The sequence below is a fragment of the Mytilus galloprovincialis genome, chromosome 8 (genome assembly GCF_965363235.1).
Source record: "Mytilus galloprovincialis chromosome 8, xbMytGall1.hap1.1, whole genome shotgun sequence".
Classification (NCBI taxonomy): domain Eukaryota; kingdom Metazoa; phylum Mollusca; class Bivalvia; order Mytilida; family Mytilidae; genus Mytilus; species Mytilus galloprovincialis.
The window spans coordinates 77,267,756-77,290,053 of NC_134845.1; the positions used below are offsets into that span (position 1 = coordinate 77,267,756).

A 22,298-nucleotide genomic window follows, 5' to 3' on the forward strand; every position below is an offset into this window, starting at 1 on the left:
TTTTAAATAAACTTATTCTAAGATTTTACCTATAAAGCACTGTAACTACATATGTATCATATGTTCATTTATATAATTATATGAAATAAACTACTAGATTGAAACCCATTTGTTGCCGACAGGTTTTGTCGATGTGTCAATGGCATTCACACATAACAGATTTCAATGCGGGGTTCGATTCCCTGTGAAGGCATATACAAATTACAAAAAGTAAAATCTAAATTTTAAAATCAGATCTATTAGTGAACAGAAGTTAGTAAATAAGCAAATTCAAACTTAATGAAATTAGGCACACAGAGGAATCCATCGCTATTATTTGGTGAGTCCATTTCGGCATCAAATTAAGGGAGCATTAATTCTAAAAAAAGAAACCACAGTAAATGAATAGGCTGACGTCACGGTAATGGTCTCGATGAAAATAGTTGTGTACGTGTAGAAAAGCCAAGCAGACCTTCGCAGCATTTACTTTACAAATGTGTAGACTTGTTGAATGTAAACCGTCGAAGCATTTAAATTAAGATTCGATCCATCTGTGCATTTTACTACTCGATATTGTACTCTTTATGCCTTGTAACGAAAACAAATCTCATATAGAAAATACTTGGATATTGGGTATCTATTCATGACTCAACATCAGTGCCTACATAGCAAAAAAGAGACAAAAAGTAAGGAGCAACGCTTTAATTGTTGTTCTTCATCTCAAAGACCTTCAAAAAGGAGAAAAACACCTCTCACCTCGCTGCAAATTTAAGGTGGCCCCTAGCATCAGTTTCAAAATCATAAAGCTAATTTGTAAACATCAATGGTCCGCGAATGGTAGAAATAAAGATAAGATAGTAGATACGTTGACTATTCAACCATAAAATATCTTTTCGAATACATACAAACTTAGACTACTTCATCTTGCAATAGTATTAAAACATTTGACTTGTCTATGATTTGCAAAAGTATTCCCCATTTCAAACTAAAAATAAATTGAATGAGTTGTCCTTGCTTTGTTTCAAAAAAAAAAAAGAATGATCAACGTAAATACAAATATCTTGTCTTAGGGAGCGATAGATCCTACTATATGATTCGAACAAAAAATTCTCTGAAACTGACATTATCAGGATGCTTGATTTCTTGATTGACAACACACTTAGTATTTTTGATGTGCGTTTCGGGGACGTGTTTTAAAAAAACAATCGGCATTCCCACGGGAACCAACTTTGTCCCTTTTCTTGACGACTTGTTCCTTTATTCATAAAAGGCTAAATTCATACAGGAACTTCTTAGGAAGAATGAAAGGAAAAAATATAATCAGTATCCTTTCACTTCACTCTCCGCTACATAGATGATGTTCTGTCACTAAATAATGCAAAAGGAGTAGGTCCGGTAAGGGCCGATTTTTGGCCTCAAATTTCAGGTTCATTTAACGAAATATTTTGGACACTTTTTAAACACTTAAGTGTCTATTTCAATTGATTCAATTAGTTTGTGTGAAATATTTTAACTGATTTAGTCATTAAAAACGCTCCGATTCAAGCTTAAATATGAAAAATCTATCAAATATGCCAAAAAACGTCACTTTTCTGATGTTTTTGTCAAAAATGAAAGTGGCTGCATACATGTTCATCCACAACCTTTATATATGTTATGTATTATCATCAAATACAACTTACATTTCAATATTATGAATAAACACAAATGCCACAGTCGTGTTCATTCATAATATTGAAATTTAAGACGAAAACCGTCTAAAATTTAACTAAAATGCTAAAATTGTGACGATTTCAGTAATTAAGCATGACTTAATGATGCTAGTACCCAATATATGTGCATTGTATTGTCAAAAATAGCCCATATTGATGAAGCAGAAGCATTCTACTTTCCAGTAAAACGCTAAAAGATTACATTTTCACAATTTTGTAAAACTGCTATATTTTGGGGCCAAAAAGGGGTCTTACTGAACCTACTCCTTTAGTGATTATGTTAGACGCATTTATGACATTGAACTTAAGATAACGGATACAACAGACACAGTTAATTCTGCCTCATATCTTGACTTGCATCTAAAATTCGACAACAAGGGTTAGTTGAAAACAAAATTTGATGACAAAGGAGATCATTTCAGCTTCCCAATTATAAACTTCCCATTTTTATGTAGAAAAATAACAAGCAGCTCCTTTATACGGAGTATATATCTCCCAGTTGCGACGATACTCCATGGCTTGTATGTCTCATCATGATTTTCGTGATAGAGATTTATTTCCCCGAGGGTATCACAAGCCCAGTAGTCAGCATTTTTGTGCTGACATGAATTGTCATTGATATGGTTATATTTATAAATTTACTGTTTACAAATTTTTGAATTTTTTGAAATACTAAGGCCTTTCTACCTCAGGCATAGATTACCTTAGCTGTATTTGGCAAAACTTTTAGGAATTTTGGTCCTCAATGCTCTTCAACTTCGTACTTTATTTGGCCTTTTTAACTTTTTTGGATTCGAGCGTCACTGATGAGTCTTTTGTAGACGAAACGCGCGTCTGGCGTATATACTAAATTTAGTCCTGGTATCTATGATAAGTTTATTTACTATCAATTACAAACACTTTTATATTTCCGTCTTTATCAATGTAATTGTAAGTTTGCTGGAAGTTTTTAATCAAGTAAAGTTGTGTATCTATGATGTAATCATGTCTGATTAAGATTGCTCATGCGATTTTGTCAATATACCTAAAACTATTTGGTGTTTCACGAAATTGATATATTCAACAATAAAACGGCAATTTGTTTCATGTAAGATTGCATTCATCAACAACTGTCTTACAAATTGGTGATTGACGACTGGAAAAAAATTATGATGATATTCAAACTAGGGAGATAACAACATATATTCTGGGGATCGTAGTATAAGAATATTTTCGTATTTGGCACAACTTTTTGGAATTTTGGATCCTCAATGCTCTTCAACTTTGTATTTATTCGGCTTTTTAACTATTTTGATCTGAGCGTCACTGATGAGTCTTATGTAGACGAAACGCGCGTCTGGCGTATAAAATTATAATCCTGGTACTTTTGATAACTATATTCAACAATAAACATGTATTTTGCTGCAATTCTGGATAAGCTTCAGAACTATATCTAGTCCGTTTTTTAAGGGTGCATTGGAATCGACTTGACAACTGTGTGATGCGAACAAATGTGTATATACAAACACAGGTAGATTTTAATTAAGACTGAAGTTAGAATGAAATGTAACATATATACCAAAACGAGAAAAACGATTTATCTATGCAATGTTTTCTAGCACTCAGAGTGTTGATTTTCAAATGACGGAGTAAAACAACTGACAAATATACAAATTTACTATAAATTAACGCCTTATCTATATATGTGGTACAATTTTGTTAAGACATCTAACCGCTGTTAAGTCCATAAAATTCAGAAAGAACACCTTCAATTCAAATGTCTTTATTCGGTTTCAGTACAGCACATTTTATCAAGACATCAAATAATTTCAACGACTCATTCCATAAAATTTTTCATTGAGTCAATACGGGTCTAGATTTTATATCTGTGAGTTCTATCACGTCTGATCATGTCTGCAGCTTTCTCCCCAATCATCATGGCTGGTGCGTTTGTATGACCTGAAGGAAGATATCTCATAACGGATGCATCTGCCACTCGGAGGTTCTTGATACCAATAACCCTGTTAGACAAAAGTATGTTGATTTGTAAAACTAAAGAATGGTCACTGTAATATTTGTTTATGTCTATGATGAAATAAAATCGAAGCTGTGGTGCATTGAAAGTGTTTACATTTTTTAAGGTTATTTCGAATAGCATACATAACTGTAGCAGAGAATTAAACGAATATTGTATACTTCAAAGTCGTTACATCAACGATATGTGAATAACTGAATTAACAATAAATGAAGAATATGAAGAAGAAAGTTATAAATGTATAATTATAATCCTTGAACCTTTTAGACACTACCTTTTTGTATTGGCTTATAATTTCATACGCAAAACAATATCTTAACATGAGGTTATTTTCATTCAGTGTTTGATGTTTTGTTTGAAGCGCAAGTAACCTACAGAAAATACAAAGCATCAATGTACAAAAAACTGGCAGACGACCGATACATTCGGAATATCTCCATGATATAATTTTTAATCTTAAAAACAAAGAGTCCAAACAGTAGCGGTTCCTTTACCTTTCATTTAATACGTTGTTAAAATTATAATCTGTTATGAATAACAATTTTGAAAAGACATTTGTAGATGTCTTGAGGTACGATACAAAATATGTTGTGAAATTAACTATACCTTAATCTTGAATCAACAACAACCGACGGGTCATTAACTGACCCCATTCTACATGTGCCTATAAAATGAGATGCCGCTGTTATAAAATGACGTCCAATACACCTCCAGTAATTATCCGAATCAAAAAGGTATTCACTACAATGTCCAGGTACATCTTGTCTAACCAAAGTAGCCCCGATAGATTTCCATGCTTGAGTTTGTTCTAATGAACGCATTAACCGAATGCCTGAAATTATATTTGAACGTGATCCAATACAATAGCGTATGATATACCTTATGTGAAATGTCCTATTGACAGAAAATTTATTGGGTGTTTTTGTTAAATATATTTTTTCCAATAATGGTGATTACAGAATGTTGTAAAAATATATAAACGTATGCAATTGACTATTGACAAGTGAAAAAAAAAATAAATCTGGACTGCTTTCACAAAGGTGATAATTAATTAAGCAATAAATCAAGGTGGTACCTAACACTACAGGGATAAAACTCTGTAAAATCAGCTAAACGTTTTAATTATGTTCTGTTGTTAAGGGGAATATTAAGCTTCTCAATGATCAAAATAAATGTTTGTCAAACTGCTATATAACCAGTGTAATTTTCTGATAAAACGGTTGGTTCAACTTTTTTGAATTTTTTTTTTATATTTTTGTCAAAGGGTCAAAGTAAATACTTTGTCAAAATTTTAAGAAAATTAAACGAGCCAAAGTAATTTTAGTTAAAGTGTTGAGTACCACCTTAATTGAAAAACAAACCACTATTTTAACGATAGATAATGTCAATTATTGTAATACTGGTACTTTCAATCAAGTATATGTCGAACAATACTTTCCGTTTTACTGTTAATACTATTTGTGGTAAAGTCCATTTGACGAGGCTCAGTACTTGTACATCCCGTCATTGTGTTGTTTAATCTTGATTTTTGTTTTTGCTGATGTGCTGTGTATGTTTGCTTGTTTGTGATTCTTTGTTGATTTGTTTGTTTTAATAGTGATTAAGATTATAATAAGTGTTGACTGCTGTACCCCTACTTTTGACTTTTTTTGTTTGTTTGATGTGTTCAAACATCGATGTCAATATAATTAAAATTTATACGACTGCTATACAAGTGAGAGGTTGAGATTTAATTCCCCATTTTCTACATAAGAAGATACCTGTACAAAGTCCGGAATATGACAGTTGTTATCCATTCGTTTGATGTGTTCGATTTGCTATTCGATTCGAGACTTTCCGTTTTGATTTTCATTTGATGAGGGACTTTCCGTTTTGATTTTTCTTTTAGAGCTCAGTATCGTTATTTTACTTTTTCTATCAAGGTGTTACAGAATAGTTGTTATATCATTATTTATACCTCTTACAAAGTCTTCAATGTCCTCTGGATGAGAAAGATATCGTGGATCTATTATAGGATAACTAAATGGTGAATTGTCCGAAAGCCGCAAATAACCTTTACTTCTAGGTTGTAATAAGAACATTCTCGCTATGAAACTGTTTTCAGAAACACGTTTTAAATGTTCCTTTACAATCTGGAATGTAACATTTGTATGTAATATTAACCGTGTGTAAAACACCCTAATGTTATGTGTGTCGTGTTATTAGAACCGCATTGCCTTAGATTTTAAAATTTAAATAGATATTTTTTTGCAAAAATAATATTTAACAAAATTCAATCACGATAAAAATTTTTGTTTAGAGAACAAATTAAGTTCACTTCACTGTTAGTTAATTACGATATGCCAATTGTTTGTCTGGAGTTAAACATAACTTAAACATTATTGAGACTTACTCATTGACCTATTTAACATATATTATATACACTTCAAATTTGTAAAAAATAAGATTTGAATAGAATCGATCAAAAGTACCGTCTTCTGGTACGTTAATCTGTGATTTGTATTCCAGCTAAACTAAACTGCTGTCCTAGAACAGACGAAAATGTTCAAAAAGATATTTATTCTTAATTGAAAGCTATTGTATATACTTCTTTTTTAAATGCCGGATATGGATTACGAACAAAACGCTCTTCGTAGGCCCGGTTAGTAAACAGAATTTCAATTTGTGGACCTCTTGTAAATAGCGGGTTGACATTTTGAAAAATTATTCCTTCAACTTCGTTTCTTGAAAAAAGTCCTACAAAATACATATAAAGATATTTATTATATACTTAGTAGTAAATACAGATAAATTGTATGTGTAATACAATCAATGGAAAGCGTTCTGTATCAGCCACCCGTGATGATATCGATATCAGCACGGTTGCAAAAGCTTTATCACACCTTTAATCTGTATGACGTCACGTCATCGATTGCAGTCACGGTTGCAAAGGCTTTATCAAAACCGTAATCTGTATGACGTCATGTCAAACCTTCTTATCTGTATGACGTCATGTCACATAAAAAAAATCTACTTCAGGTATATTTATATAATAAAGTGTATATGATATGGCTTTTTCAATATCACACACCGTATCAACCCTCAACCAATATAATCCCTCGAGCAAAGCTCTTGGGATTATATTGGTGTCTCGGGTTGATACGCCATATGATATTCTCTATTGATATAGACATGTTTATAATTCGAAGGTTTTATATTTTTTACTTTACATATGTTTACTCTGCGTAGTCATATGACAAAACAATGTTTTTCTATTTAGACCGTTATAATGTGTTTTTTTTTTTTTTTTTGTGTTTGGTATTTTGTTACGAAAGCATTACTGATTAGTCTTATGTAAATAAAAAAAAAAAAAAAAAAAAAAAAAAAAAAAAAAAAACGCGTGAACCAAATAGCCTGTTTTAAAAAGTTTGTATTCAATTTTGATTACTTTATATTATACAAATGCATGACGGTATTTTAAATAATACTTTACACAATAAATGAATCTTATCACTTGAGGGTTCTTGTTTCGTGGCACATTTGATAAAAAGCATTCAAACGTAAACATGAAAAACCATTAACTGTTTTCAGTTGCATTACTTGCCTTTTCTGTTGAAAATATAATCGAGAATTCTTTCTGGTTCTGAAGCCTTTTTTTGGTTAATATTCAATGGCGCAGTTATGTTATATTGAACAGCAAACATCAAGTGATCATACAAATTCTGTCCAACAGGCAGATCAACTTTTAATGGTATCTGTAGAAGAAGACATATCATATCTTTGATAGTTTCTTAGCTGAACATTTTTGTTTCTAGGGGCACTGAGACGAAATGCGCGTCTGATGTAAATATATAATTGAATCATGTTATCTATGATGAGTTTAGTTAACCTTCTGTAAAAGTTGCTCTTTCGCTTATATTATGACATATTCTAATGCAACAACGTTTGTAACGTTCATTTTTATTGGATAACGTCACTTATTTACATGGAATCAATGGACAATTGATGCACATGCGCAGACGGCATATGATAGATTTTTAATACATATTTTAACGTCGTTTTCTGTCAGTTTCATAAGAATGGAGATAACAATATTGTATTTAAAGCTCATAACCTCATGATTAGCAGAGGTGCTCCCATATCTACATGTGTGGCTCTTGTTTTCTCATGAGTTCATGTCGTTAGATTTTGTTTATTACATTGATTGATGTACGTCATCAATTTATGACATGTGTACCTTGATAAACTACTATTGGCATCGTATGCATATGTATATTCAGTAGAATAAAACACGTTTGTTGGTGTTTATGTTCAAATGAGCTATTGTATTGTCTGGACGAAACATTTCAATGCTTTTCACTTTGTGTTTGAATAAGTACATTTTACTCAAAAACTGTTTATCACGTTTTGAATTTTGGAGTAGTGTACATATTAACATATTTTCATAAAAGAAACCAATCAACTACAATTCAATGAAAGTATAAAGTATACATCAATGATACAGCACGCAAACGACACAAATAAACAAAACATAGTAAAAAGCAATAAATATGCATTGAAGATTGAAGTGAAATGTTATCTGAATATGAATAAGCTGTTCAGCTGTTAATTTCGATTTAGACTTGTTTAAATCCAACAAAAGTTTGCATGAAATTGGTGAGTGGCATTCATTTCAATTTCTGCTTTGGACCAACGATAACGAAAAACATAGTTAATCGGTTTCAACTAAAATGTATGTGTAAGCAAAAACAAAAGAAAAAGAAAGCTACCAAAACGTGCGAGATATCATACTTATTCCCAATTGCAAAACGTGAAAACACCTTTGTTTTTTTTATATTACCTTCATTTGTTGAAGATGTTTGCGAGGACCGATTCCCGAGAGCATCAAAATCTGAGCGGAGCGTATAAATCCAGCTGAAAGAATAACTTCATGTTTTGCAAATATTCGTAGCCTCTTTCCATCTTTTACAAATTCAACTCCAACAGCTTTGTTATTTCTTATTAAAACCTGTGTGTCATAGATAATAGATAAATATTTAGTTATTATCTATAAGCAGGAAAGATATACAATGGGATTCAAACATAATTTAGTAAAATATTTGATTATCGAAACATAATTCCAATGTGAATGCACGTAAGTTGAAGGATAAATTTTAATTTCAAATTTAATATTAGATTCATAGTCATTTTTATGGAAATAAATGAAAACAACACGTAAAATAAATGTTATGCGTCCGAAGCGCTTTTTCTGGATTTACCTTCCTCCGAAACGCTCAAAGGGCCAAACATTTGAAATCCGAAACCGAAACCGTTGAAGAGCTATGTTACAAAAATACTTCAAATAAATAGTCAAACTCATTTAAAGTCAACTTTGCCTAAAAGAGTGACGAAAGATACCAAAGGGACAGTCAAACTCAGAAATCTAAAATAAACTGACAACGCCATGGCTAAAAATGAAAAAGACAAACAGACAGCCTTAGTTTCTTGATAATTTCAAAATTTATAAAAGGACAATTTAGGTTTATCAAATAATGTCAGTACCGAAGTACTAACTACTGAGCTGATGATACCCTCGGGGACTGATAGTCCACCAGCAGAGTTATTGACCCGGAAATTGAAAATTGTGTAAAGTAGTCATTTTCACATTAGACATGTTAGACAACTTTCGCCCTTAAATAAACAAATTTAAGAACTTTGTATTGTCATCCATTGGAATTCCGTGATGTCATTTAGTCTTGGCGACATATTCAAGTGTTATGAATTACTTAACGGCCAACCAACTCATGATGGCGTAAAATTCAAAGTCAAAGTATAAACTATACGTATGTAATACCGGCTTATGCTCTGCCGTTGCCGTTCAAAATTGTTGTGCATGTATCACTGTTTTATCGGGACTGTTGTGTTCTCTGTAAAATCTATTGCTTTTATGGAAATGGTAGCAAAGATACCTCCAGTATTAAAACCGCTTGTACTATAATACTATTACACAACCTTTACTAAAGGCAATAACGAGTTGTCTCTCTTCTTCATTATTTGCCATCTCTTAATTGTTCCGACTTTTATAGTAAAATACTAAGAATTGCGCATGGTCATAGACGTTCTTTAAAGTAAACATATAGAAACAGAAACTCATTACCTTGGTTACACGAGATCGCAAACTGACTTGCAAGTTCCGTCTATCTAAGGCTGGCCTAAGGTAACAGGTCGCTGTACTGCAACGTTTGCCGTCTTTGACATTCATCTGATTTTTACAAAAACCTTAAATATTTTATGTAAAACAAACAAACAGTTTCCTGCTCTATTGGGCTGCGTTAAAGACCATAAATACTATATGTAGGAAAAGTTGAAATTGAGAATGTTTTGTTTGAATAAGAGGAATTTTTTTCAAGGTAGGATTTCCCCCCCCCCCCAAAGACAAGATACTTGTATCTAAGTAGGCTATTCTTTTTTATGAATCGAAGCATTACCAACTCTTTTAATTTGTCTTTTATTTGGAATGGGGAGTACTTGTGTAAAGTGTAGAAAAAGTGTTCTAATACTATTGTAAGATAAAAGAGTCTTAGATTGTATGTACTCTAATAGATCTTTGGAATTGTTTAGTATCAACATCGGATTCACGCCACCTCTAAAACAGACAGTTTCGCAATAGATTTTAAGCTTTGATTGCTGATGGAATAGATATTGATTATTTAGAAAGAGGTTTCGTGGATTAATTGGAAGACCTATCAGTATACCGTTATTTGTAAGGACACTTATGGGGTAGTGAAAACAGTTATGGAAGATCCAGTTCTAAATATTTAGTTGAAATTCAAAATGAGCATAGAACAGACCTATTATCAAGGATTTCCTCCTTGGTAAGTGTCATGAGGGTATATGTTGAGTTTTAAAGTCACTTTTAAATCATTGTTGAACAAGAATGTGTCCATAGTACACGAATGCCCCACTCGCACTATCATTTTCTATGTTCAGTGGACCGTGAAATTGGTTTCAAAACTTTAATTTGGAATTAAAATTAGAAAGATCATATCATAGGGAACATGTGTACTAAGTGTCAAGTTGATGTAACTTTAACTTCATCAAAAACTACCTTGACCAAAAACTTTAACCTCAACTTCGCACTTTCATTTTCTATGTTCAGTGGACCATGAAATTGGGGTCAAAACTATAATTTGGCATTAAAATTAGAAAGATCATATCATGGGGAACAAGTGTACTAAGTTTCAAGTTGATTGGACTTCAACTTCTTCAAAAACTACCTTGACCCAAAACTTTAACCTGAAGCGGACGGACGAACGGAGGCACAGACGGACGGAGGAACGAACAGAGGCACAGACCAGAAAACATAATGCCCCTCTACTATCGTAGGTGGGGCATAAAAATGGTGGGTTAAACCTGTTTTTTTTAACTAGTTGATAATCACACTTCTCTGAGAGTTTTGTTTGATAGTTTCATTAAACAAATTAATTTGTTAAGAACCCCGGTCCGATCCAACCAGGACTTAATTTAGCTCACTCTGTTCCTTTACTAATGCTCTAATGACTGACAGTATCAATAATAATTAATTCTAGATTTCATTTTTTTAACATAAGTGCATCCTTCATTTTATGTTTTCACTTATTTTGTTTTTATTTTGACTTGTTTAATCGTAAAATAGATTAACTAGTTAGGCAGCTAACTGTAAGCTCCAGTTTTCAGTTTTTTTTTATCGCTCTAGATAATAACTACCGACCGTGCAAGACACTTATGTGTAGTCAGTATAGTGAAAAACCATCCTTATAATCTACATATCAGATCTTAGCAGATTACTGTTTGTTTTGTGTGCACCGCATTTATGATGTCATTTCTAATAGACAGACAAAATATTACAGTCATTCCTTATAATTTAATTTAAAATTATTTTTTAAGCCAGAGTAAATTATAAAAAGAAAAAACGTTGATGACGTCACGGTCACATGAAGAAATTATGTCCATGAGCTGATAGACAAAAACAATCATCTAATCATCAGACGCGTTACATTCAAAATTAAATTATTAACTTGTAAACTACCTATTGGATCATCACTATTACAATCTACTGTAGAAAATCCAATTTCCTTTGCCGCTGTTTGGTGAAATGACTGTAAAATACTCCCAGTAAACTCTTTTATTACTATAGGTCCATGAAGTCCTCGTAAAGCTAAAAAACATTTAAACTCTCATATATGACTGAAACGAAGTTGTCTGCAATTGATTATAAACCAATCCTTCTGTTCATGATTTTTGATAATTTGATGTACTTTGTGCTTGATTTAAAAATATAAGCAGTATATAGAAAGGGTATATATATATATATATGTATAAAGACTCATTTTGCCAATATTGATATCAGATTGCTCCATTCCATTTGCAACATTTAAACCTCACCAAAGATAATAGATAATAGCTTCATACTCCAGATCTTCAGTTTGCATTGAACCTAAACAGCTAGATTATAAATAATACTAAAAATTTTGAAAAACATGGAATTATGAATATAAGTTTAAAAAGGTTAAATCCAACTTAGCTAAGGCCTCTAGCTCTATGCTTGGTACATCATTGTACATATCAACCTTAGGTTGTCAAGGAATTTTACTTTAATTACAACAATAAAGAGACGCGGAATGATAATCAAAATCTAACAAAACAGCTTGTGAATTTATTTATAACATATAAACAACTCTTCTCTTACCTCCCATATTTGATTGGTTAAAGGACTGACTATGTGTATTTGATATAGGGTGTCTCAAAAACTATACGGTTAGTTATCATACATGGTTAGTTACCATATGGGGTAAGTAAGGAGTAACTCTAATATCAAAACAAAAAAGATCCCATAACCCTTTATAAAAACAACAAAGTGTTGAGGAAAACTCTGAAAGGATTATTCAGACGAAGAAATTAATGATAAAAACTTGAAATAAGTTCATAAAACATAGTTAAAGCTATCAATTTTTTTTATTGTAAGCATAATGGTGTTACTTTCCCTAGAAAACAAACTAAAGGCTCTAGAGGGTCTATGTGCATATCAAACAAAGAACACAGATGGATTCATGACAAAATTGTGTTTTGGTGATGGTGATGGTGATGGTGATGGTGATGTGTTTGTAGATCTTATTTTACTGCATATTCTTCCTGCTTGCAATTTCTCTATCTATAATGAACTTGGCCCTTTAGTTAGAGAGGAAAACATTTTGTATAAAATTACAAAAAATTATCAAATTTATGAAAATTGCTAACAATTTATAAAGAACTATAACTCCTTAAGGGGTCACCTGACTATTTTGGTCATGTTGACTATTTGTAGATTTTTATTTGCTGAATATTATTGCTGTTAACAGTTAATCGTTATCTATAATAATATTCAAGATAATAACCAAAAAAGACAAAATTTCCTTATAGTTTACCAGTTTGGGGGCAGCAACCCAACAAGCAGTTGTACAATTCATCTGAAAATTTCAGGGCAGATAGATAATTACTTGATAAACAATTTAACACCATGGCAGATTAAATGCTTTGGTTTCAGAGTTAAAAGCCAAACTCTACATTTGACCCCTATGGTTTATTTTTACCCATGGCAGCCATCTTTTTGGTTGGGTCACCACACAAATTTTAAACTAGATAGTCTAATAATTACTGTGGCTAAGTTTGGTTAAATTTGGCGGAGTAGTTTCAAAGGAGAATATTTTTTTAAAAGATAACAAAAATTTAAGAAAAAACTGGTAAAAAATGACTATAAAGGGAAATAACTCCTGAAGGAGTCAAATCACCATTTTGGCCATGCTGACTTATTTGTATATCTTACTTTGCTGAACATTATTGCTGTTTACAGTCAGTTTGTCTCATCTAAAGTACACGTGTGCTAGTGACATAATACGATATATCTGGGTCAGTAAATTCGATATGGGGATTCACTCTCAACCCGTATAGAATTTACTCACCCGATATATATCGTATTAGGTCAATAATACACCATGTAACTAATAATATGACATCATGTTGTTTCTCATTTAGTTTAATAAATATTTTTACGTTTTAAACAGACAAACAATGAAAAAGCAGATAGAATTACAACTCAGATAGTTATAAAGCATCGGTTTTAGTATAGAATGTCGTTTTGTTCGTAAAAATTAGTACATATTTCCGTTAGTTGGATGTCTTCATTTACTAGCCTTGAGTATAGTTGGGTTTGGTAAATATAATACTACAATACTATTATTCAAGAATAAAAGTGTATCCTACTTGAGTCTTTGTATGATGTATCTGTAGCATTTTCGAGTTTTCTGAAGAAGGGCAGAACATCGTCGTATCCCCAACCGACTGCCCCTTCGTGTTTCCATTGATCATAGTTGCTACGACTGCCTCTAACAAAGGCTTGTGAATTTATCGACGATGTACCTCCAAGCACTTTGCCTTGTGGTATGTAAGCTCTCTATGTTAATAATATATGAAATAGAAAAATAAAATGTGCATCTTTCCTGTTAAAAATGTATTTTTAAATATCACAATTTTTTTTCTCAGTTTTAAATTAAATATTATTATCTAAAATAAATTTGGTTGATAGTCTCATAATATTGAATTTGAATAGATATAACAAAATCAGGATAAACTGGTTACACAGAGTTCAATTGTCCTAATACGGTATTAATAAGGTCAATGAAATTCATATCGGGTTTGGCTTTGGGGTGTTTGTGTCCTGTCGATAACCAAAAAGTAAGCAGTAACGGCTAAATCTGCCTTTTTTGTCTGCGCGATATAATAAAATACAAGCTAGCAATACAAAAATATCTCAATAATACTAAAAGTAGTGTGTTCTATCCTGAATATGTACTAAATATTTCATACTGCTAGAAACAGAAAATAATTTAGGAAATTTGAGGCCCCAGAAGCATAAAACATAGAAAATTACCTACCCTGGGTCATAATACATCATAACTCGTAAATGCTATGATTTTATGATTTCAAATATCTTTATACGGAAAACAATAACTGTGCTTGGAAGTTATGAAAAAATCAGATGTAAGCAGTCATCTCTATAACATTTTACGGAATTTATGTCTCAAACTGGTATCTGCATACATATGACTTTTGCAATTATGGCTATGTTTGAACACTTCTAGTTTATATATTAAATAAATTGTTTCAGATACATTGTTACAGATAGTTCTGTTGAGACAGAAATTCTAAACTGACCATTTGAGGCAGAAAATATGAACTTAAAATGACGAATAGGCATACTGTAAGATATGGACTAAAGACAGAGGTAGGATTTGATACTTTATATTATCTTGAATGTTAGAATGATTGACTGCTAAACATTATATGTACAGTATTCTGATATGTTTCAAGGGTAAGTTGGCAATAATTAGAGTTTCAAATTCTTTCAAAAATTGAAATAGGGGAGGGGGTATAAAATGTACTGTGAAGTAAAAATTTGAGTGCATGCAGTAATTTCTATAAGGCTATAATTCTGGTAAATGAGTATTAATGTGAGAAAAACTAATTTCAGAGAGTTTTCTGTTTAAATAAATGTTTTATTAGATTGTGTTTTGTAAATACAGCTGTTTCTCAAACTACGCCTTTTTTGGGGAGATCTAGATTATTTATAGCAAATTAATTTTGCTTACATACTGGTTCCAAGTCATGCTATGTGTTCCATCTCATAGAAACATAACTTTAGAATGTTACCAGTAAATAAACATGTGTATACTGATTCTATTGAAATTTGTGGTAACCCTAAAGTCGAGGTAGGAGTTATTATGAAAATTAGTGTTAGTTTAAACTCTAAAAAAAAGTTCGGGACATATACCCGTTGAAGATATGCCGCACAGTCCTTTATTTTGACCTTTGAAAAAATAGTAAGGTATATGAACTTTCAATTTCAGGATATGATTTTGTTCAAAACTTCATAGTAAAAGTGGTACAGTATTAGCCGTAAAAGGAGTTCCTATAGGAAGTTCCATTGTCAATATTTACGGAAATGCAATCTTTACCGTTTCAACGAGAGTCAAATGTTATTTGTTTTTATATTGATTTTCGTTCGCATCAATAGTTTTTTAAACTTGTCAATCGCTGACCAGCAAAAATGGACACCATTATGTAGCTTTATTCAAACAAATATTTATATCAAAAAAGATATTACCTCATTTTCATAAGCAAGATGGGAGTACTTTTGTTGAACAGAACGATATCCCCAATCTTTCTCTGAACCTATAAGGGAAGGCCACAGAGATGGTATTTGAGTTACGTCATCAGGTTCCAAATCTGATATTCCAGCTTCCAGCAGAAGAACTGAAGTATCACAATCTTCCGAAAGCCGAGTGGCAACTACACTACCTGCAGAACCAGCTCCCACTACAAAATATAATTACAAAAAAACTATAGTTTTCCTTGTGTAGTCGCTAGCCGTACAGTGAGTTAACTTGATAAATAGTCGTGTTTTAGAACTGCTTTTATCCTACAATTTGGACAATGTTGTGTTATTTTTTTTTCTCTTGTTGAAATAAGTTGTCATGTTAGAATAGATAATTATTCACCTAGGGTGATGTATTATGTATTATGGTTGACTATTCGAGGTTCTTTTTTTATGAACCCGTCACCAGCTGTGATTTTAGTATTACTACGAGGGTTTCAGGGAATTTTAAATTGAAAATAAATGCAAAAAATGCGAGTTTTTGTGTCTTCCAAAGCAAAAACAATATACAGAATTGATTGCAGGATAAAGACAATAACTGTTTATGGCTTTTAATTTTTCAACTGTATTTGTACTCAGCTCGGAACAGGAATAATATCTCGCTAAAGCTCGCATTGCATCTGTTTCTAAGCCTCATACAAATACAGCTGATATTTAAAGACACTAAACAGTTATTGTCTATTTATCGGTCAAAGGACCAATATCAATGAAAGTTTGAGGCACACTTGGTCTTTGATTGCAATAGACTGTTTCTTTTATTGTTTTACGACTTGATAGCAGCTCAACACGGAGTTAACGTGTGTCAAAAACCTATCAACATCAATTGAATTGATAAAGAAAACAATAAGACCTGTCGAAGCAAAAACAAATACATTACGCGTAACGCTTTGATCGGAATACCAATATTTCATTGATCTGCCTTTTAAAGGGGCACTAGCTGTCAAATTCATGATCACCTATTTGACTCAAATTCTCATAGTTGATTGATAACAATGTAAAACATTTATCCAAACTATCAAAAGTCTAAACTAAACAGTTTACAGAGCACGGGGTAGATAATGTAAAGGTTCGTTTCGTGTGTATTTTATTCCAGACGCCATCTAATTAACTATTGATTTGACCTCAGATGACCATATAAGCGATGTTAACATGAATAAAGATATGAATAAATTAAACCATCACGTGCAATTGGATTTTTATAGATCTGTTTTATTTTATTTCATAGATTAAAGATAGATGTTTCTCAATGCTTTTAACCGTATAAGAATGATTTTATGTGCATCGAATTAGTAATCAAATGATTTACCGTAGTTTCACTTTCATTGTTGACATTCTTTTTCTTTGAATAACCAGTACACGCACAATGCATGCGTTGTCAATCTCTAGCGAGGGGTTAAATTGAAGTTCACATACGGATTTAAAGAGGTCGACTCATTCACTTGCAAGTGAATAACTAATTATCAATGTTTCTTAGCGTAATTTGACAAAATTGAACCTTTTTGGCTAAAAAAAGCGAATTGTTATTTCACTATTTCACTTTCATTATTGATTGAACAAAAAAATCAAACTTTAGATTTTTTATATATCTCGTAGCTAGTGCCCCTTTAACAAGTCAAACACGAGATTGATTACAGGTGACGTATATCTAATATTGCAAGGTATGTAGAGTATTCTAATTAACCATGATAACAAACATCAATATTGATGTAATTTTACAAAAGTTTATGATCGGTTTTAATTCAGAGCGCCCCATTTCTCATTTCTTTGAAAGACCTAACCACGCTAAAAATTAGATGTTATTAAATCTCAGTAGGTTTTGAAAAAGAAACATATTTGATACCATATACCATGTATAATAAAAACTGACTACATGTGTACTAAATTATGAAAAGGAAAATATCATGAGTCTATTACAAATGACAACAAGATTAGTATATATTGACCATGTTTACTACAAACAAATTTACCTCGTTGATTTAAAGTTACAGCATTTTTTTATTTTATTCAAACTGCTGAACAGTAACAAATAATAGTAAAGTTTGTATTTCGGGTCCGATAAGTATAACAAAAATATTTGACTGCATCAATCGAATCTGACCATACGATACTAATAGTCATTGTTTTGAAAAATCTTGCATATTGCCACATAAAATGGTCTGACAATGTATCATGAATAAAGGTATACTATCGTTAACTGACCATCATTTATGAAGAAAAAAAGATGACACTTTCGGAGGACGTTTCGTCCCTGAGGGTATCACCAGCCCAGTAGTCAGCACTTCGGTGTTGACATGAATATCAATAATATGGTCATTTTTATAAATTATCTGTTTACAAAACTTTGAATTTTTCGAAAAACTAAGGATTTTGTTTATCCCAGGCATACATAGCCAATTTTGCATAGGTACTATTTTTGTACTTAAAATCTGTAGTACTGAAAATTTACTTTTGATATTTAGTACTATTTCTTTACTTTAAAATCATTGTACTATTTACGTACCTGTATTATACAGTACTTGATTTGTACTGAAAATTTTGGAACAGAAAAAAATCCAAATTTAAAAATCATAATATAAAGCGATTGGAAGTAGACAAACTATCAAAATGCTTAAAATGTAACGTTGTTACCAAAAATATGTAGTACTTAAATTTTCAAGTACAAATCAAGTACTATAAAATACAGGTACCTTAATATTACAATACTTTTAGAGTAACAAAATAGTACTGAATATGAAAAGTAGATTTCCAGTACTACAGATTTTTGGTACAGACATAGTACCTATGCAAAATTGGCTGTGTAGATTACCTTAGCCGTATTTGGCACAACTTTTTTTTGAATTTTGGATACTTATTGCTCTTCAACTTTGTACTTTCTTGGCATTATAACTATTTTGATCTGAGCGTCACTAGTGAGTCTCATGTAGACGAAACGCGCGTCTGGAGTACTTAATTATAATCCTGGCACCTATTAACTATTTCGTTTTGATCAAACATAAGCTATTTGCACTCGTCAAACCGTTCCGTCAAATAATAAGCGGAGTCAACCAAGGACTGCCGGTTGTAGTAACCCTACATGAGTTCTTATTTTAAGCCAAAATTGTCACGTCAAAAAAACTTACCAACAATATAATCATACATTTCTTTGAAGGGTTTCTCATAGATTCCGGGTGGATCTACTTTCCGTTCAGGAAGAATCATTGCAAGAAAGTAAACAAGAGATGCAATTGCCGATCTACGGACTATTACTTCTGCGAAAAACATTTTATATTGACCAAATACTGACTGAAAATAACAAATATCTACAAAAACAAAAAGATCAAGTTAAATTTTAATACCTTTGATTAAATTCAAGCATGTAAAAGACATATGTTAACGGGCGCACTACGTTTGCGCGCATTTGGTGATTAAAGTGTTTTACGTTTGCCCGCAGCTTTTGATTACATTTGCGCGTAATCATTTTACAGTTAAACTCAGGTAAAAATATATATAAGAATTAAAATAGATTATAATTGACTATATATATTTTTTTCATTTTCACAAATATGACTATCATTATTAATTTTGAAAATATTTCTTCATTGTTCATTTTGAATTCTAATTATAGGTGAGACAATACTTTTATGAAGATTTAAGCCCAAGTTGAAAGTGATCATTATAAACTCCGTAGTATACATGTAGCCTAAGGCATACATGTAACTTAATTGCGAATATGTGTTTTAACAAATAGTGATAGATTTAAAAATTAGTAAATAATTTAACATGAAACTGAAAGGGTTTTGATATTATTTTTGATTATCATTGATATGGTTATATTTATGAATTCAGTGTTTACCAAATACGAATTTTTGAAATGCTAAGGCTTTTCTACCTCAGGCATATATTGCCATAGCTGTATTTGACAAAACGTTTAAGAATATTGGTCCTCAATGCTCTTTAACTTCGTACTTTATTTGGCCCTTTTAACTTTTTTGGATTCGAGCGTCACTGATGAGTCTTTCGTAGAGATACGCGCGTCTGGCGTATATACAAAATTTAATCTTGGTATCTATGATAAGTTTATTTGATTATTTATCACTTTGTACAAGAATAAGCCATTTTCTATCAGCTGAGAGATATCAAGTTTATGTTAAATAATGAATAATTATCAATAAAAAATGTTTAATATGATTAATCTATTAATGTCATAGCGAAAAATTAGAACCATTTTTTTCTTACCAATATAATGTATACTATTTAGAAAGAAAGGTTAAATCAAATATCTTATAGTAATTGAATTCTAAAACGCAATTGTCTAAAGTAAACTGTAAACGATTAGGAATCTAAACTGTCCATTTAAATATTGAAGTTCTAACTTCATTTTCTTATCTTCAGAATAACAAATTTAATTTACAAAAGAAAGCTTACCTTAAAATATACGTCTCCCTTAATTCTTACCTTTTCAGTAGTTCTCAAAAAATAAAAATGTAACAATCCAACAAAGTATAAAATTATGAATAATTTAACTTACCAGGTAAAACACCTAATGATACATTTGTGTATTTTAACAGAGCATATGTGACGAACAAAAATACATGATTATGTAATACAGTTCATTTCGTCGATAAATACATGTTATGCATTATAGTTTATTTCCTCGATAAGTATTCTTACATGTCAAACATGAAGCATGTTAGATTACAAACAAAAAGTAAAATAAAAAAAAAATATGTGAACTCTGAGGAAAATTCACAACAGAATGTCCAGAATCATGGGGCGAAATCAAAATCTCAAGCACATCAAATAAATGGACAACGATTGTCATATTACTGTCTTGGTTCAAGTATTTTCTAATGGTTAAACCTGGTTCTATAGCTAGCTCAAACTCTCACTATTGTGACAGTCGTAAAAAAATATATTATATCTACAGCGATGTTTTAAGGAAAAAGAAACAGACAGAATAGGTAAAAATGTCAAAATAGGGATAAAGCAGTCTACGTTGTTTTATTATTTTAATCACTATAGAATCAAACAAAAGAACTGTATTACATAATCATGTTATAAACAAACATTTGCCACGGCTGAATAACACAATGACGGGATGTATTAGAACAGATCAAGAGCCAAACCACACACAAGAAAGAAACACAAAAAGCCACGCAGACAAAGCACATTGAAAAAAAAAACAAAAACGACAAAAAATACAAAACTTACCATAGAACAAAAATTACTTCTTTTTAAATACACTTGAAAGTTACATTTGTATTTTATGGCCTGGTCCTGATTTTAGTATGTCTGCATATCGTATCTTCAATTGTTCTTATAAGGGAGATCTACTTTTCAGAAAATAGCTGGTTCATCTAGGGTTCTGAAAACACTATACAAATGACTAAGTTGTTTGGGTGTAAAAATTAATAGTTTTCAAAATCATTTTTAGAATTACGTTTTGCAGTTGTCCTTATAATTCCCAAAATTTCTGTTTAAATTTGTTTAACCACGACCGATATTCGTGTTTTAGCAGCACTTTCATTATATATTAAAAACTAGTATAAACATTTAATTTCAACGAAGCAGTTTGATCAAATTAAGTAGGTAGTTTATCGTTCTAAAGGAGCATTATTTAAGAACACACATTGTTAGTTTACTCTAGTAAAATTCTTTTTTAGAGGGAAAACAAGCAGCCAATCGAATTCAGTTGAAGGACTTTTATTTTAACGAACTAGAATGTCATTCCAAACAAAACTTTTCCTTTCGTCATAATCAAAACTCTTCTTTTTTTTCATTCTATGTAATAGTTTTAAAAGTGTAAACAAAAAACGTTGTGATTGGTACAAAAAGTCATAAATAATGGAAATTAAACCAATGCAGTGACATTATTTTGTGGTCCGAACAATGAAATAATCCATGATTCTTAAGATTCTGAAGTGGCCAATTTAGTGAGGTCTCCGAACGCATGATTTTTTTTCTAAATTTTCATTTTAACTGGATTACGTACTGCATGCAAACAATCTAGCATAAATATTTGAGTAGGTTAAACAGTGAACGCTACGTAAAGTTGTTGGTATTGGCCATTTGAATCATTACTTGGGAATCCATAGTTTGTTTTTGTTTTTTTGGTTTTTCGTTGTTTTAATTTCTTTTTTTGTACCTATACAACATTAGAAACTTGATGTAGTCTGATTTAATAATAACACTAAACTTAGTAACAACTTCCAGTTACTTATATAAAATTACTATAGGATCAAACACATTTTTCTAGACTGAGGTTATTGATGTGTAAATCTGGAGCAACCCAGTTTTCACTTCTATGCATGAAACATCTAGACAAATGTGTTTATTATAATCCTTATAATTCTTAACCCAATCATTTACAATTTTCAATAAAACTTTCAGTACATTGGCTACGTTTTCCAATCAAATGCACAATTGG

General features: G+C 31.4%; 2 protein-coding genes across 2 annotated transcripts; both read right to left on the minus strand.

Moving 5' to 3' along the window:
- Nucleotides 1-3,437: 3,437 nt before the first annotated feature.
- On the minus strand, nucleotides 3,438-8,621 carry LOC143042613 (ecdysone oxidase-like). Its single transcript, XM_076215016.1, has 6 exons — nucleotides 8,525-8,621; nucleotides 7,289-7,439; nucleotides 6,293-6,441; nucleotides 5,663-5,837; nucleotides 4,312-4,537; nucleotides 3,438-3,691 (listed from the first exon to the last, which is right to left on the minus strand). Exons 1-6 carry the CDS (start codon nucleotides 8,567-8,569, stop codon nucleotides 3,544-3,546), a joined length of 894 nt encoding a protein of 297 aa, XP_076071131.1. The 5' UTR covers nucleotides 8,570-8,621; the 3' UTR covers nucleotides 3,438-3,543.
- Nucleotides 8,622-9,324: 703 nt separating this feature from the next.
- Nucleotides 9,325-20,455, minus strand: LOC143043782 (glucose dehydrogenase [FAD, quinone]-like). The gene is made up of 7 exons (XM_076215960.1): nucleotides 20,400-20,455; nucleotides 19,012-19,191; nucleotides 15,842-16,053; nucleotides 13,942-14,131; nucleotides 11,732-11,860; nucleotides 9,821-9,942; nucleotides 9,325-9,354 (listed from the first exon to the last, which is right to left on the minus strand). Exons 2-7 carry the CDS (start codon nucleotides 19,151-19,153, stop codon nucleotides 9,325-9,327), a joined length of 825 nt encoding a protein of 274 aa, XP_076072075.1. The 5' UTR covers nucleotides 19,154-19,191; nucleotides 20,400-20,455.
- Nucleotides 20,456-22,298: the final 1,843 nt, after the last annotated feature.